General features: G+C 40.2%; 1 protein-coding gene across 1 annotated transcript in view; it reads right to left on the bottom strand.

Annotated features, from left to right (window-relative positions):
* PTPRB (protein tyrosine phosphatase receptor type B) overlaps positions 1–17218 on the bottom strand; it is a 108634-nt gene that overhangs the window by 88445 nt on the left and 2971 nt on the right. Inside the window, exon 3 of the mRNA XM_054718844.1 lies at positions 12186–12442. Within this exon, the coding sequence (XP_054574819.1) occupies positions 12186–12442 (257 nt within the window). The remainder of the gene's footprint in view (positions 1–12185; positions 12443–17218) is intronic.

Here is a 17218-nt window from a genome sequence, read left to right as displayed (position 1 = left end):
CTTTCTTTCTTTCTTTCTTTCTTTCTTTCTTTCTTTCTTTCTTTCTTTCTTTTTCTTTTCTTTTCTTTTCTTTTTTTTTTTGGGGGGGGGGGTTTAACGGTCACACAGAGTGCCCCCAAAGTTAGTGGGTCCTAAATAACTCATAAAAAGTAACATAAAAAACGATGAGGGAAAGTCTAAATTCAGGATATTATTGTTACATTTTTCCTTTTAAAAGCATTTATACTAATTAAAAATTAGAATTATAAGGGATTCAAGGCACACGGGGCTGCCAGATACCATCTTTTTTACAAGTTTATTTGAAACTACTGTACAAAGTGTAAATAAATCGATTCCTTTTTTCCTTTGTTCTGATCTTTGTTTGGAATTCCTCAACTTCTTTTGAACCTATTTATCCTGGGTAATGACACTGCGTTTGCTTTAGGAGTTACTGCATTCCAGGAATTTGGGATCAGCCACCCTGTAACTTTTCAGGGGACAACTTCTTCTCTTTGCCACTAGGGAACCTTTCCCAGCCTGCATGGGGAAGGGGGGGCTGCTTTTGATTAGATCTGAGTGAACAGGCAGCTGTCTTTTAACGAGTTGTCATGGCAATCAATGAATAACTGTTATCATTTACATATTCATTAATAATGAATTCATGGGTGAAAGCATGGCTCTTGTCACATTAAGAACATAGATGTCAAATGATACGACTGGTCTAGGGGCCACACTTTGAGAACAGGTACTTCATTCAGATCAGGGCTTGGGCTGGGGGTGGGAAGGCGGTGGGGATGAGAGAAGAGCAGAGCAGATTGGTGAAGTTGATTGGTTAATTCAGACACCTCACCCATGACCTGAAATTTTGTGTGTGAGTTGGCCTCTGCCCATCTCTTGCCTCCCTCCTGCTTGCTCTCCATGCTTCAGTAGCCTAGGTCTGATAATTCTCTGTTTATTCAGCAAATACTGACTGAGCATTAGCTGTCAGACTCTAGTTCCGGTTTTGGAGACACCCCCATGGAGCCAACTTTTTCCTGCCCCTGGGCCTTTGCGCCTGCTGTTTCATCTTCTTGGACCACTCTTCCCCAGGTGCTCTGCTTGGCTGTCTTCCTTCCCACCTTCAGGTCTCAGCTTAAACACACACCGAAGGGGCCAGGCCCCTTCTGACCTCACAAGGAAAAAGTGTCCTTTTATCGTGCTTCATTTCAGTAACCCATTTGTTTCATTCAGAACATTAATGACACTATCTGCCTTCCCAGGGCATATGAGGAATTCCCTTAAGACAGAGTCTTTTTTGTCTTGTTCTTTTTGCACAAAGCTTGGCATAAAAGTACAGTTTCAACAAATATTTGTGGAATGAATGGATAAATGAATAAATGAATCTTTGTAAGTTGCTCAGTAAACATTGTTATGTGAATAAATACTCTGAACAAGTTCTTCTAAACATATTCCATCTGTATGCCTCAGATATCATCTTGGAAGGGAAGATGGGAAAGAGAAGAGAGAAAAAAAGGAGGGAAGGGCAAAAAAAGGAAAACACCACAAGGTTGATTTTTGAAGAGAAAGAGATGGAAAATGATCTGAGCGGGAGGGAAGATTAATGGAGGAGAAAGAGGGACAATTTAGGACAATTGTTTCCAAAGAGTGGCAGCAGCATCATCTGAGCACTTGCTAGAAGTATAAACTCTAGGTCTCTGCCAGCCCTGAGAAATCAGAAATGCTGAGGTGGGCCAAATAATCTGTTTTCTGTTTGTTTGTTTGTCTTAACAAGTCTTCCTGCTCTAGCTGGTGAGAAAGAACTACTCAAGTTCCAAATAAAAGTCTTAGGTTGTCAATCCCCCTATCCAAAACCTTGCACCAGACATCTATATATATAAAAGCCTAAGCGACTATTACTATCCAATGACCAGAACAACCTGTCAACCAGTTGCTATGATGTGCACTGACAACCAGGGGGCAGATGCTCAATGCCGGAGGTGCCCCCTGGTGGTCAGTGCACTCCCACAGCCAACCTCCCATGCCTCCGCCCTGACCCCATAAGCCTCGATCATCGGCCAGACTGAGGGACTGCACCCATGCATGAATTCATGCATCGGGCTTCTAGTCATTTTGTATTAAAGAGAGTAATGATAGTTGATCGTTCTTGTTCTTTTAAATTTCACTGAGATCTCTCTGGTTATAAGAAGCTATGTCAGTGAATTAGAAGATCTTGAACAATTTTAGAATGTGTCAAATAAGTAAATTGGTGACATAAAAATGTGGTATTTTATATAACATAGGATATATATGTACATATATAAACTTATATAATACTTATTCATGTTATATGACATATATTATGCACATAATATATATTTATAATATAATATGCATATTTTGATATTTGTAACTCCTCAATAAAAATAAACTGCAGATGCTAAAAGAAAAAGGATCAGAATACAGTTAACTTAATAATTGTTAGATGAGAGGCCAATTCTGCCTTTTCCTCTGAGGAAGAGGAAGTACTTTTGTGATGCAACTTTCATGTGTGTTTCCCCAGATACTTTTTTAGAAGAAGAAGGCCAAGCAATCAGGGATTGTGTCAACTAAAAACCATTACAATCTGGCAAATCTGTTTCTAAGTTTTAATTTGAACTGACTCAACAGCAAATTACAGCAAAAGTGAATAGAAATGTAACCTGCAGCAGGTGTCATGTGTTTTAAAAGAGGTGTATTAAAATTTGAGGTAAGATAATTTTGATAACCATTTAAAAAAATAACTGTAACCATCTTCTTCTGCTTAGAGATGCCATTTTGGGAAACTTATATTTGAAGCACTCTTTCTAGCTTCTTAGATCACAACTTTCCTAGGTCATAGGTCTCCAGAAAAATGGAAATGATGAAGGCATTTAAGGGGGCAGTTGCAAAGATTAAATGAGAAGGTGCATATTTTATGTATAACAGTTTTTGGCTAAAGGACTCAACAAATGTAAGACACTATGATTTTTAGTAATAAAAATAGTATATGATGCTGAGCACCCATTAATGCTAGAGAATGACAAAGTTCACAGAGGAGCATGTCTTACTGAGAAGATCCAGGTAATAAGTTATCATTGCTTTCAGTCTCGTACCCAAGAGAATCTCTTCAGTAGATCAGCACAAACCACATTTGACATTTAATGGCTGCTCCGACTTTTGGCCTTTGCCAAGATTTGTTTTAAATCCTGGAAGGGAGGGGCTGGGAGTACCGGATATGTCTCTAACAGCAGGCTCCACCATCTCTCCCAGGCACATCTCTAAGGTTTCCTGATACTTTTTTCTACACCAATTTCTCACCCTCTTCCCCTCCACCATTTTTTAAAAAAATCTGGAGGAAATGGGCCTTGCAGAGCTTCAGTCATAGCTTTTTAATCATATGCTGACGAATTACTTAAAACCAGATGTGACCTAAAACCAGACTACCTACCTTTTCCATCTCAAGCACCTCTGCTCCACCTTCATTCCCACATGGCAATCCTTGCTGCCCCACCCTGGGAAATGAGTCTGCTTGCAAATGCACCAAGTCAAGGCATTGATGCTTCCGGTGGGGCTGTCTGCAGGGGCAAGGCTGTTATACATTAAGGTTTCAGGAGCCAGGTCATGATTTGCATGAATATTCAAACCCTATGATAGTAGGTAAATAAAACATGGCTAATCTTGGCTTTAAGAAAAAGGAAAACAGAAACAAACAAACAAACAAATATAACCATCCCTTCATCCTCCTTAAAAAGTAATTGAAGAGTAAAAACTCTTGTCTTCTTTGTTCAGTATATCGTGTTTGCTAGAACCTTACTTCCCATGAATTCTCTGGAGGTCGCACACAGGACTCACTCTTTGGCCAGTACAGGTGCCTCTTCTTGTGTTTATAGTGTAATCTTAACATTGTTTTTAAAAATTAGAATAAGTTATGTTGAGAAAATAGATTTTTACATGTAAAAACATATGGATTTTGCCTTAAAAAAAAATCAAAAGCTGGAGTCTTGTTGGGCCCACATTCTGCTTGCCTCATTCACACAGCTCCTATCCTACCTTCTCTGCAAAAGGGGCAGACAATGGGCATCTCAAAGTCCCTCGATCAAAGTGGAAGATCAAAGAATCTTATCATGTTTTTCAAAAATGTAATGATAAAAAACCTCAGATAGATTATAAACCTCTTAAAGGAAGGAGTCCTATCTCTTCATTATCTCCCCCACATCCTCAGGTTCTCGAGACTCCAAGTCTACTTATGTATGGACAGAATAAACATTCACACCCCCGCCACTAAACAAGTGCATAGCTAAGTACTTGTAAATCTGAAACAAAATTGTGCTCTTCAGCTGCTCCAATGCAGACCTGGAACCCTTAGCATCACAGAATCTAAGGATAGCTAGCATCTAAGCCTTGGGAGAAACTAGTGCCCAAGCAGCCCCTGCTCCAAATGGTTGGATCGTGACTCCACAGAAGAGCTAATCCTTCTCCAATAACCCGGATGCCACCTGGTTAGGGCCACTAAGGTCACAACTCTTAGCAAAGCACACTCTTTTGGTACCTCCTCCACAGATCTGTTGTTCTGGGCTGTGAGCAAACATCAATGGTCACAGACACACAGATGAAGGGCAGGCACCCGGTAAAACTGCACACGGAGGGTGTGCTCACTGGCCCAGCTCTATCAGAGATTCAAATCAGACAAGTGCCTCCCGTGTACCTCCAAACAGAGCATTCTCCAGTGGGCACCTCATCTGGACTTAGCCATGGTAACATTCTGTCGCCAGATCCCCCAAAGTGTGGGAAGAATGGAAAAGATTTTTACTTCAAAGAGGCTCCTGGAATTCATAGCATTTCCCCTTTCAGTTACTTTTCACCATACTTCACAATAACTGGGTTTCAAAGCTGTTATTCTGTGCGTGGGATATGCGTGTGCAACGGAGAAGTAGCTGGACTAAGTGACCAAGATGGAAAGGACTGGGCGGTCTCTTCCAGAGGCAGTTTCTTTATCTTATCTTCATACTTATCAGCTGGCTCCTCCGCCAGTGCTGATCCTTGCCGTTACTGCTTTTTCTTGCAAATTAATCATTTCTCTCTCCCGGTTCATTCCCCTCCCACCCCACCTTCTCTCCCTTGGTCCTTGAAGAAAGATAGGTCTTAGTCAGTCGGAGCCACTGGACTGTCCCTAATTCAATAACATACTTTGAATCCCACCCTCTTAAAGCCCTTCAGCAAACTACCCCTTTTATTTGAAAATTTTCTTTTATTTTTAAATCATTTCAAACTTACAGATAAGTTAAAGAATTGTGAAGAGTGCTTCCACATACCCTTATCCAGACCCACTAGTTTTAAAAAAATATTTTGCCATATTTATCACTCTCTTTCTCCCCACAGATGCTATGTTTACCTGCACCATTTCAGAGTAGGCTGCATACACTCTGAATTAAATGTGTAATCTTAGTAAAGTTAATCAAATTCAGGCAATTCAAAATTGATATAATGCTTTAATCCACAATCAGTATTTCAATTTTGTCAATCATTTCAATGATGTCCTGTCTGCATTTTTTGTTTGTTTGTTCTTTTTCTCTAATAAGAACCCAGCTGAGGGTCCTGTATTGCATTTAGTCATCAGATCTCTTAATCTTCTTGAATCTTGAACAGTTCCTCAGCCTTTTGAAGTGATCTTTATGACAGTGATCTCTGTGAATGACACAGTTTGCTTATTTCAATAGTTTCCTCCTCCAAGTTCACGTGTCCACCGTTTCCCTGTGATTACATTCGGTTTATACATCTCCAGCAGGACTTGACTTCTTCTCTCGCATTCAATGTTTTCCCTAACAAGCTGGTTATTGAATTATTCTCTAAGGGATGGCAGATCTAATTGGACGTTAGAATCAATGGGGAGATTTTTACACTCTGGTGTTGAGGTCCTACCTCAGTAAATTCTGATTCAGGAGGTCAGAGGCAGAATGTTAGAAACTGTATCTTTAAAAAGCTCCCCAGATGATTCTGATGTGTGTGTAAGGCCAGGGCAGAGAGCCATGGACTTCCTGTCTCAATTAGCATATCCTGCCCTCTCTTCCCTTTGATCTCTTCCCTTTCCTTTGCCATTCTTTCTGCCCAGCGCATCAACCTTCATCTGCCCAGGGAACCCCGTGTGCCAGAGAACTAGTGGTGGTTTAAAGAGCCCGCTTCAATGCACGCGTTCTGTTTCATGGCTGCATTTTATGTGCATGTGATTTATACTAGGACACCCTGTGAACACAGTCTTTTTTGTGTGCATAAAATGGAAAGTAGTGCAAATCACTCAGAATTAAAATAAAATGAAAGAAAATAAAAGTCCTTGAAATTTTAAAGCTGGAGAGGGTCGAGTGAATTGTAGACCAGTATGCTCTTGGCACACGGTAACCCACTTGGCAAACCAAGAAAACTACAGTCCTTTGCCCAAATTAAGCTTGGATGATGCTATTTATAAGGTAGGGGCTTCAGCAGCACATCCTTCCCATAGTATATTACTCCCTCGCATGGCCTTTTTCAGCAGTCTCAGAATCACTTATATTTTATTCCATTCACACTAGACCAGTGGTCGGCAAACTCATTAGTCAACAGAGCCAAATATCAACAGTACAACGATTGAAATTTCTTTTGAGAGCCAAATTTTTTAAAATTAAACTTCTTCTAACACCATTTCTTCAAAATAGACTCGCCCAGGCCGTGGTATTTTGTGGAAGAGCCACACTCCAGGGGCCAAAGAGCTGCATGTGGCTCTCGAGCCACAGTTTGCCGACCACGGCACTAGACAATCTAAGAGTCCTTGCTCATGAGGAATGATTAGGGGGTTTCATTTTTTAAATTTATTTTATTATTATTATTTTCGGCTACATCTTTGCACTTTCTCCTTCTAGGTGTTTGCCTCCATAACGGGGAATATTTTCTCACCTTCAGTTCTGGCCACAGGACAGTGGTGCGGTGGGCAGACGCTCCTATGTAATTTAAGTAACACAATAAAGGAGGTTACCCCACACTTGAGGAGTGGGACAAGGGAGGGATTTTCTGCATTTGCCTTATCACTTTTTTGGAGGCTCCCATGGGCCTTCCTTTGAAGGCCAAATGGAAGGAAGCACAGAACCGTGAAACCCAGACCAGCACCACAATGGCTATTCATAAACTGAGGAAATGCAATCCCTCTCCCAGGCCAGGGCCGGGGCAGGGTGGGGTGGGGAAGAAAGAGGTGTGCCTCCAAACAAGATTTAGGGAGGTTGAGCAGAATTAGAGCCAGCCAGGAACATTTTAAATGCTTGTTCAACATTTTGTCCTTCTGAAAGCACTTTCACATAATAATGTGGTTCTCACAACCACCCCGTAGAGTCAGCAGGGTAGAGATGATGGAACAAAAAGAGAAGTATTAATTGGTAACATTATTGGATACTTGTCTTATATAGCCAAGGTAATGAGCATCTTGCTTAATCAGATTTTAATCCTCAGAACCACCTCATGAGGCAGATAGAGCACCCTTAATTATCCTTATTTTAAAGAGGAAGCAAGTATGACTCGAGCTGAGTAACTAGCCTTTTTGTTCTGCCAAGGGCCATTTGGCTATTTATAATATCATTCGAGGGCCGTATAAATTTATCAGATTAAAAATTAGCCTGCTGTATTTAGTCAAACATTTAATTAACTCACCCTTAATGCCTTGGCAGGGCCAGACCAAATGATTTCTCAGGCCTTATACGGGCCTCGGGCCCGATGTTCCCTACCTCTGAACTAGGAGATGACACCACTAGGATTTAAACCAGGCTTCTCTGACACCAGAGCCCTAGTTTCACCGCCTCCTCCATGGTCACTTGGCTGAGAGGGGACCTAGACTGGAGGCTCATCAGGTTTTGAAGCTGAAGTGAGGAACAGGGCCCATCTTCCCCCGCTTTGGAGGCCACCTCTCCACCTTTAACTCTTCCTCCTACACCTTCTCTCACGTGCTCCAACAGAAGGACTTCCTGGCCTGTCTCACCTTGCCCACAGGGAATGGCTGGTCTATGCAGGGCATGTTTTGATACCTACAGCTGGCCTGATCTGCAGCAGGGCCTGTGCACAAGGACATGGCATACTTTCACTTAGGTGGCATACATGGATGCTGGCTGACTGGGTGCTGAAATCAGCCCATGTTCCAATACCAAGTCCTGTGCATTCAGGGTGGAACTGTGTGCCTAAAAACATCCTTTTCTAAGTAACACAAAGACCTAGCCTATCTTCCTAAGCTCCACTTACTCAACCTGAGCCCCATTCCTTAAAGAATGTATATTCTAGAAAGTAATTGCAGGAGACTGTAATTAGGTAAATGATTTTCTGATATTTGATTATTTAAGTTTTATAGCATTACCTTCCTCATCCTTTCATAATCTAATAACACAAAAAGTACCCTCAATGGTAGGTAACTAAGCCATTAGAAGTCCATGGAGGAGATACTGTGGGTCTGGGACCAAATTTATCTAGATCAGTGGCTCTCAAATTTAAAAGTGCATCGGTGTGACTTGGAAGGCTTGTTACAACACGGGTTGCTGAGCTCTGTACGCAGCATTTCTGACTCAGGAGGTCTAAGGTGGAGCCCAAAGGTTGCATTTTTAACAAGTTCTGGGTCTGGGGCTCATGCTTTGAGAACCACTGATCTACATACTTCTTGACTCATACTACAGACAAGCTTCTTGTTCCACCAACTTTGTCCATGTAAAGACATACACAGCCACCTTATACTCTTACAATGGTAACAACAGTAAGAACAGTAGCTAACAGTAATTAAACCCTGTTTTCCAGGCACATGCTATGTGTTAGTTCATGTCGAGGGTGAGAGAATGAGAGAGTGAAAGAGAGAGGAGAAAGATTTTCGAAGCCAAGTATTGGCCCAAATCTACAACCTTCCAAAGATAGATCCCTAACACTATAGGCAAAGATGTGAGGAAAGAGGTTAAAGAAGAAAAGTAGGGAAAATTCTACTATAAAAAGAGTCAACTTAGGAAAACTTTGCAATAGCATTAAGGAGTGATTGCTGGATTCTAAATTGTGTTCTCCTTGGCATTTACCTTCATTAACAGGAGCTTTTTGTAAGAGCCTGTGACTGGGTGTGCAGGTGTGTGTGTACTCTTATTACTCTGCTATTCTCTAATCATCCAACTTGGGGCAAGTTCTTAACCTCTTTAAGTTTAATGCAGCTTATCTGTGAAGTACTAATAATACCAATACCACTAATAGTACCAATACCACTAATAGTACTACAATGGTGGGTTGTTTGATGCTCACAGATGGTTCCCACCCAATATCTATGGCCCTTGCCATGTGGCTTTGCAGCTCTTCCCATCAAGAGGTGGAGTTCCTACCCTCCTCATGGCCCAGCTCTTCGAAGCCAATCCCACATCCTCACACACCGGGTGCTATCTGATAAAGAAAACAACTGGCACACAGAGATTTTCTTTTTACACAGTTCCAAGCAATTAAGTCGAATTTTCTTTCTCTCTTATACCCTTCTGGGTGTTGAGGTAGAGTACCTTTCAAAGTTACTTTCCATTGCCAGAGGGTGAGGGAAGTGGGGGAGTAGAAGACGGTATAGGGGGGATAAATGGTAGGAGACTTGACTTGGGTGGTGAACACACAATACACTATACAGATGATATATATAAATTGTACACCTGAAACCTATGTAATTTTATTAACCAGTCACCCCCCCAAAAAAGAAAAATTAAATAGAAAAATAAATAAATAAATAATCCTATCAAGAGTAAAACAAAGACAAAATTACTTTTGAAGGACAGGCATTTTACCTCACAAGTGACTCACTTAACTTTTTAAAGTGTCTAACAACAGCTGTTGCCAGTTGACTGTTATAAAGCAAATTCTTCTGCTAAATCAAATAATGACCAGGCATGAAAGCCTTGACTGAAGTCTGAGGGTCCTGGAAAACTGCAGTTCTAGAACCTGCCTTTGGAAAGAGCGCGGCTTCTACGCACTCAGCTTCCCAAGACAGAGTTAAGATTTTGCTTGAGCTCAAGGGAAACGGCAGCATGAGATAGTTAACTTCATAGTCCTTCTGGTGCCCCACAGGGAGGGTCATGGGTGTTACAGTGGATTTCACTTTAGAAAAGGGCTAAACAAACAAACAAACAAACAAACAAAAAACCCCACAGAGTATTTGCCATGACCTGAACTTGCCAACCCAGCTGTGGGGGCTGGCTCACCTGAGCTCTGTAACCCAGTGCTGGGTGGGCCCAAGGCTGGCCTGCAACCAAGCTCTAGCTGGGTGTCCTGCACTTATCCCAGCAGAGCCCGGCCACCTCTGGGTCTCCATATGTTTGTTTTACAATGGTCAAACCTGGACAAAATAAGGAAAAACATTTTTTTCTAAAAGACAACTCTTTGGTGTTGAGGCATGTATGTTTCAATTGTAGTTTTTATTCAGCATGTTTCTTACTTGATGCACCTAATTATCTATATTTATATATATAAAACCCCAGTGACCGGAACAGCGGAATGACCAGAATGACCAGAACGACCGGTGGCTATGATGTGCACTGTGGCAGCCAACCAGCATGATCTGGGTCCCGACTGCCCCCCCTCCCCAGCGGTCTGGCCCCCAATTGGCCCCCAACCCCAATTGGGGGTGGGGCCGGCTGACCAACTGCCTGAGGCCCTGCCCCCCAGCCCAATGGGCCCCCATTGGGGCAGGCCAGACCCCACCCGTGCATGAATTCATGCACTGGGCCTCTAGTATATAAAATTATATAAAAATATAAAAATATATAAATATTATATAAAAATATATCAGAACAGAAAAAATAATATAATTACTTAAGCTCATATGTAAGTGAATAAATACTCTTCTAAACTGATGTTAGAATGCAGTTTTGGCTACGGCACATTCAGCCAAAATAAGAAAGTGCTCCACCAAGAAGCATTCCATTTCAAAAGGAAGTGGTGAGGGCTCAGGATTTGGAAGATGAGGGAGAGCACAGTGCCAGTTCATAATGGCATTCGTAAGTGTCAGCTCTCCTTCCATTTCCTGTCTTCCTTCCCACTTTCTAAGCCCAGAAAGATCAGGAACCATAGCGATCAAATGAGAAGAGGCGGGGAAAGAGCTAGATGGAGAGAGAATTTGGACATGCTGCCTTTTCCTACTTCAAGTTCAAACTGATAGTAGATGATGAGAGAGGAGAAGCTAACATTTCAATTGAATTTAGAGTTTGGATTATTTCCTGAAATGGGTATTTTTGTAAATGGACTGAGAGTGAATTTTGAGTTTTAAAGAGATGTAGAGAGTGTCCAGAAAAGTCCCGAGGCCTTCCAGAAGCCAGGGAAGAGCCAGGTCACAGGGAAGGTTTAGAGCAAAGGAAAAATGGAGATAAAAATAAAGTCCCAATAATTGTTCAAAGGACTGGCTATATTTGTTTTGTGATTAATAATGAAGTATCGGCTCACTATCTGGAAACCATATGCAATATTAAATTCTGCACAAAGCAGGAGAAAGAGCACTAAAATGAACAAGTCATATGCATAGCATGGGGTTTTTGTTTTCTTTGAATTATTTGGATTGATTATCCTAATAAGCAATGAAACCTTAGCTTGTTTGATTCACTTTAATTATTCTGTACTGCCTAAAACGATAGCCTAAAACCCCGAGAGGAAAGCAAAACCAAAGAGACCAACGCCTGTAACAGAAACACTATGCCAGCGGTCTCTATGCCGGGTCATTTTGGCCATTTGATCCATCTGTCCTTCTGGGGATGCTGATGTGCAATTGGTATGAGACTTAGCTTCCCTTGACCATGCTCACAAATCAATGACAGTGAACCCCAAACCTTCCATTGCTTTGTGACTATTTCTCCTCCCTTTATGAGCACACGTGGTTGTGACATAAACGCAGGGGGACCTACAAGGTACTGATTTAAAGTTCTCTTTCCTGCTCTTAGGTTATGCATACGACTATGAACCCTGACTTCGGTTCAGAAATGTGGCCATGGCGGCCTAATTATGTCCATGCTGGAAAGATGTAGAATTTTTCATTCAATTTTAAAGATTTTTCTCATTACAAAAAAACGCATTCACGTACAATTCACAGCTAGGACACAGAGCGCCTGATCGTCTGCTTGAGTCGGGGCATTCCCCACAAAGCAAGTCTTTTTCCAGGGATGGGGCTTTCTGAGAGCTTCACAAACCACACTCCACCCGCCTGGTCCTCTTACCTCTTCCGTGGTGCTGGAGAAGGGCCGAGTGGTCCAGGGAACCCACGATGTCTCCGTACTTCCAGTCATCTGCAGACTGGGGGGCTGCCCTGGGCTGCTGTTTTGGCTGGAGTTTTCGGGAGTAGTTCTGGTGAAGGCCTCGGCGGTATTGCTAAAGAGCTGTTCCCGGCTGTACGGAGCAGCATTAAACGCAGTGGGGATTTGGGGAGGAGACGTGTTTCTAATGCTCCTTACGGAAAATTCTGCTCCCAGGCCAGCTGAGGTAAAGAAAGGACAGTTGCTAAAATTACCCTCATGTTTTATGGATTCTTCACATAAAAGCAATTTTACTTAGAAAACGAAGACTCTTCAATGACGGATGTGTGGATAAGCTTTAGTTATATGAAAAATCAGAGATACGTTGAGTATCACAATGCTCATTTCCCCTGTTCCGTTCACCCATCCTTTATCTAGCAACAACATCCCAGCTCTGTGTAGGAGAGAGAACTAAATTCACTCTGTGAACATTTAGGGTTCGCTGACTTGGTTTCAGGGGTTCAATGAATCTCTAAAAGCTTCATGCAAAATTCCGCATATATGTACATGTGTACTTTTCTTCTGTGGGGGACTTTCACAATTTCTGTCATTAAACAAAGCAGCAGATTGAGAATCACTGTTAATGACTTGCCAAGCCTTGCCACGAAGATAGATGATTCCTTGGGAAATAATGGCATTTCTTTAACCAGAGTGCACACTGTTTCTGATCCTGACTATGTGAGACCAAATCATGGGGCAGTTCTACTTTCTAAGTTAGTTATCTTTGGAAGAACAGTTAGCTGGTTTAAGAGCTGGTAGGATTAATTTACAGCTTTGCCCTGCAAGGCGGAATTAACTATACTTAAAAAAAATTGGTTTGTGAATTATGTTTTCCTAGCTATGATTTTAAAATGTGCTTCCATCTCATGGGGATCTTGCTAACATGCAAATTCTGATTCAACAGATAGGGTCAGATTCAGCTCTTCTAACAAGTTCCCGGCGATGTGGTGCTGATGGTCCTTGGACCTCTCTTTGTGAAGCAAAACTCTAGAGAATGGTTGTATAATATGACGCATCGAAAGGCCTGTAAATTATGGGCTGAGGGGGTATGTTTCGATGCTTCCATCAGACCCTCAGTGAATCACAGTTTTCTGGGATATAAAAACCCACAAAATCTTGCCCAATTAGATAACCATAACTTCGACAGTTTCTGGTTAGAGACTGGCAGAAGAAAGTTTATCTTTTTTACTGCTCCTTTCCTGGTTCATTCAAACAGCTATTTATTAAGCAATCACTGTGTGTCAGGTGGAGGTCTCTTGAAGATGCTCTTAGTCAACGCATTTTCCCTGTTCTGGTCCACCTGACTGACCCCTTTTTTGGACCTCATTCATTTCTATTCCAATTTAAACTAACACATTTCATACGATAATGTATATAAAAAAGAGGGGGATCTGGTATAAAAAGAGAATAAAGATGGAAAAGGTGTTTTTAAAATTTAGCAAGATGTAAATAGCAGTGCTCTTAAAAGTTAATAAGATAATTATGGCTACTAAGCATTCTTTCCATGAGATGTGGAGGGTTATGTAAAGTAACCGGTACATAAGGTGCTAGATTTAGCAAATAAAAACACACGATGCCCAGTTAAATTATAGTGTTAAACAGCCAATAGTTCAGTATATTTAATATATCTCAAATATGTAATGTTACTAAGGTTATATTATATCGCATATTATAAATATACTAAAATTATTTGTCATTTATCTGAAATTTAAATATAACTGGGTATTGTGTGATGATGTCAACCCTACTGCACTTCTACTAGAGCTAGGCTTTGATAGACTTTCCCCCTGAATTTCTGTTTGCTTTTGTCTTTCAGAATCCGGTGCCACTGTCACTGCCATTGTGCTTGGGGGAGCCACTCTGAACGCAGACCCGGGGCTTTGTTTACCCCCGGAGGGTTAAGCCCACTGTACACGACACACCCAACTATAATGTTAGGGAGGCTTCCAACTCCACGAAGCAGTCTTAATTCTTGTCTTAACTGAGTTAGGTAATTGAATGTCCCTTTAAGTAGATATTTCTTTTGCTGGGATATAAAAATTTCTGTATGTAGAGATTAGTATTTTGGTCATTTTGAGCTTTGGCCAATGCTGATCCTCTGAGTTGATTACCACCTGTGGCAATTTTAGCTCTTAGAACTTAGAGGGGAAAAAAGGCTTAATGATGGGTTTGGACAAAAACAGCTTTCAAATACTTAGCATGTAATTACATGTCTTAGCATGTAGACCTATGTTTACTCTTTCTTGCTAAGGAGCACTTGCTAAGTGCTCATCCTAAGAACTTTTAAAATATTTGTCAACTTACATAATTAACTCAATGGATGAAACAAGACTCTCCCAAAATTAGACAAATGATCAAAACATTCTTGAAATTTCCTCTGCGAATAACATAGCTTACTACCATTGCATTTAGTTTTGAAATATCTTACAGAAAATTTTCCAGTCTTCTGTAATTGTCTTTAATTAACTTTCTACATTTATTTATAAAACACCCCTAACCAAACAAGTCCATTTCCATTTTAGGCCACCACCTTTTTCCAAAGAAAGAACCTACAAAATATCCTAGCTAAGTACCCCTTCATTTGGCGCCTGTGTTTTTAACTTGTGCTATTTCAGAAGCAGGAAAGAAGTTTTAGTTTAACATTGTTTCCAAATTTTGTGAAATTTAAAGCTGTGGTTCACAGCGTTTGGTAGGCATCAGAATCACCTTTGGGGCGTGGCCGTTCCCCTAGAAATTGTGATTTAGTAGATTTGGTGTGAGACCCACCACCTGCATTTCTAACAACATTCTCAGGTGATTCTAATATACATCTAAGTATATGATTTTATTCATATACACACCACAAGCAAAAACTGAAATTTAATTATTCCTTATGTGGGCATTTTTATTTTTGGTTAATCCTCATTTGAAGATATTTTTTCCATTGATTTTTAGAGAGAGTGGAAGGGACTGAAGGATGGAGGGAGAGAGGAAGTGGGGGGGAGAGAGAGAGAGAGAGGAGAGAGAGAGAGAAAGAGGGAGAAACATCAATGTGAGAGAGACTTATCGATTGGTTGCCTCTCACATGTGCCCTAACTAAGGATCAAACCTGCAACCCAGATATGTGCCCTTGGCCAGGAATCAAACCTGAAACACTTAGGTGCACAGACCAATGCTCTAACCACTGAGTAACACCGGCCAGGGTCCTTTTGTGGGTATGAAAAGATTATAAAATAGATGCAAGGAAAGAAAATCCATTACACAAAGATGTAAAGTGATCAAAAGAAGTTCATCTTTCCATCTCCTGAACTCTTTGTTGAAATGGGTGCTATGAAATTATAAAAATAGTAGATTTTTGGCTGTTTTGATATCTATAAATTCTGATGTGCTTTAAAAGGTATATGCATTTTACAGTTCATGAAAAAGCAAGATGTGTTTTGACAAATGCAAGGAAAAGTTGTCACACAATGGAACAATATGTTGAAGCTATTTTTAAAAAGCTTTATTGTACCATTGCTGCTACATTGTTTTCACATTATACACAATTCCTCTTGGAACACGATTCCAGAAAAGGTGAATTATCCTTGTCCAGACTAAAAAAATTTGCATTTAAGTTGCAAATAGCTTACCTATAAGGTGATTTGCAATCACTGCACCATATTAAGATCATATTTTGAATATATTTTTAAAAATTAATATGTATTTTAGCTTATGAATTAGTCTATGATTGGCTCAGATATAATCAATAACAGAAATGAAATTTTTTATAATTATTATAAAGATAATACACATTTTGTTAGTTTCCCTCCTTTAATTTTCAAGCATGTTGAAAACATAATAACTTGAATAAAACTCATTTTGGTGGTAGGAATTTTTAACTACATTGGTACTTTCTATACTCTATGAAGATGCCAAATATAATGTGCCTTTTAAGAGTAGGAAAATAATATGGAAAAGAGATAAACAAAACAGATGATGACTTAGACAAAGATGCTTTATATATATATATATATATATATATATATATATATATATATAAATTAAATATAGTAAACAAGATTGGGCTAGAATAAAGATGAAGTGAAAGGGAAGGAGATTAAAATAGTCTAAATAACTATTGGAAATAGTAAAATAAATAATTAAAAGTTTCAGAAAGAGTCCTTTACTGAAGAATTTAATAAAATAGTTCACATCTTATGAATGAACAACATTCATATTTGTGCTTTAGATTATAATATTTAGTTATCAACTCTTTTAAAAAAGGCATTTGGTGTATCCACTTGTCTATTTTTTCCTTTGTTTCTCTTGCCCTAGGAGTTGTATCAGTGAAAATTGTGCTATGTGAGAATAAAAAGCTTCTGCACAGCAAAAGAAACCAGCATCAAAATGTAAAGGGAACCCACTGTATGGGAGAACATATTTGCCAATGATACATCTGATAAAGGGTTAATTTCCAAAATATATAAAGTACTCATACAACTCAACAATAGGAAGACAAACAACCCAAATAAAAATGGGCAGAGGACCTGAATAGACACTTCTCCAAAGAGAACATACAAATGGCCAAGAGACATATGAAAAAATGCTCAAAGTCACTAATTATCAGAGAGATGCAAATTAAAACAACAACGAGGTAACTCCTCATACCTTGGAGAATGGCTAACATCAATAAATCAACAAACAAGTGCTGGCGAGGATGTGGAGAAAAGGGAACTCCAGTGCACTGCTGGTGGGAATGCAGACTGGTGCAACCACTATGGAAAACGGTATGGAGTTTCCTCAAAAGATTAAAAATGTAACTGCCACCTGCCCCAGTGATCTCACTTCTAGGGATATGTCCTAAGAAGCCAGAAACACCAATCAGAAAGGATATATGCACCCCTATGTTCATAGCAATGCTATTTGCAATAGCTGAGATCTGAAAACAGCCCAAGTGCCCATCAGTAGGTCAGTAGGAAAATTGTGGTACATTTACACAA

The sequence above is a fragment of the Eptesicus fuscus genome, chromosome 7 (genome assembly GCF_027574615.1).
Source record: "Eptesicus fuscus isolate TK198812 chromosome 7, DD_ASM_mEF_20220401, whole genome shotgun sequence".
Taxonomy (NCBI): Eukaryota; Metazoa; Chordata; class Mammalia; order Chiroptera; family Vespertilionidae; genus Eptesicus; species Eptesicus fuscus.
Note: the sequence above shows the minus strand (reverse complement) of the source record. Positions and strands in the feature narration are given on the sequence as shown.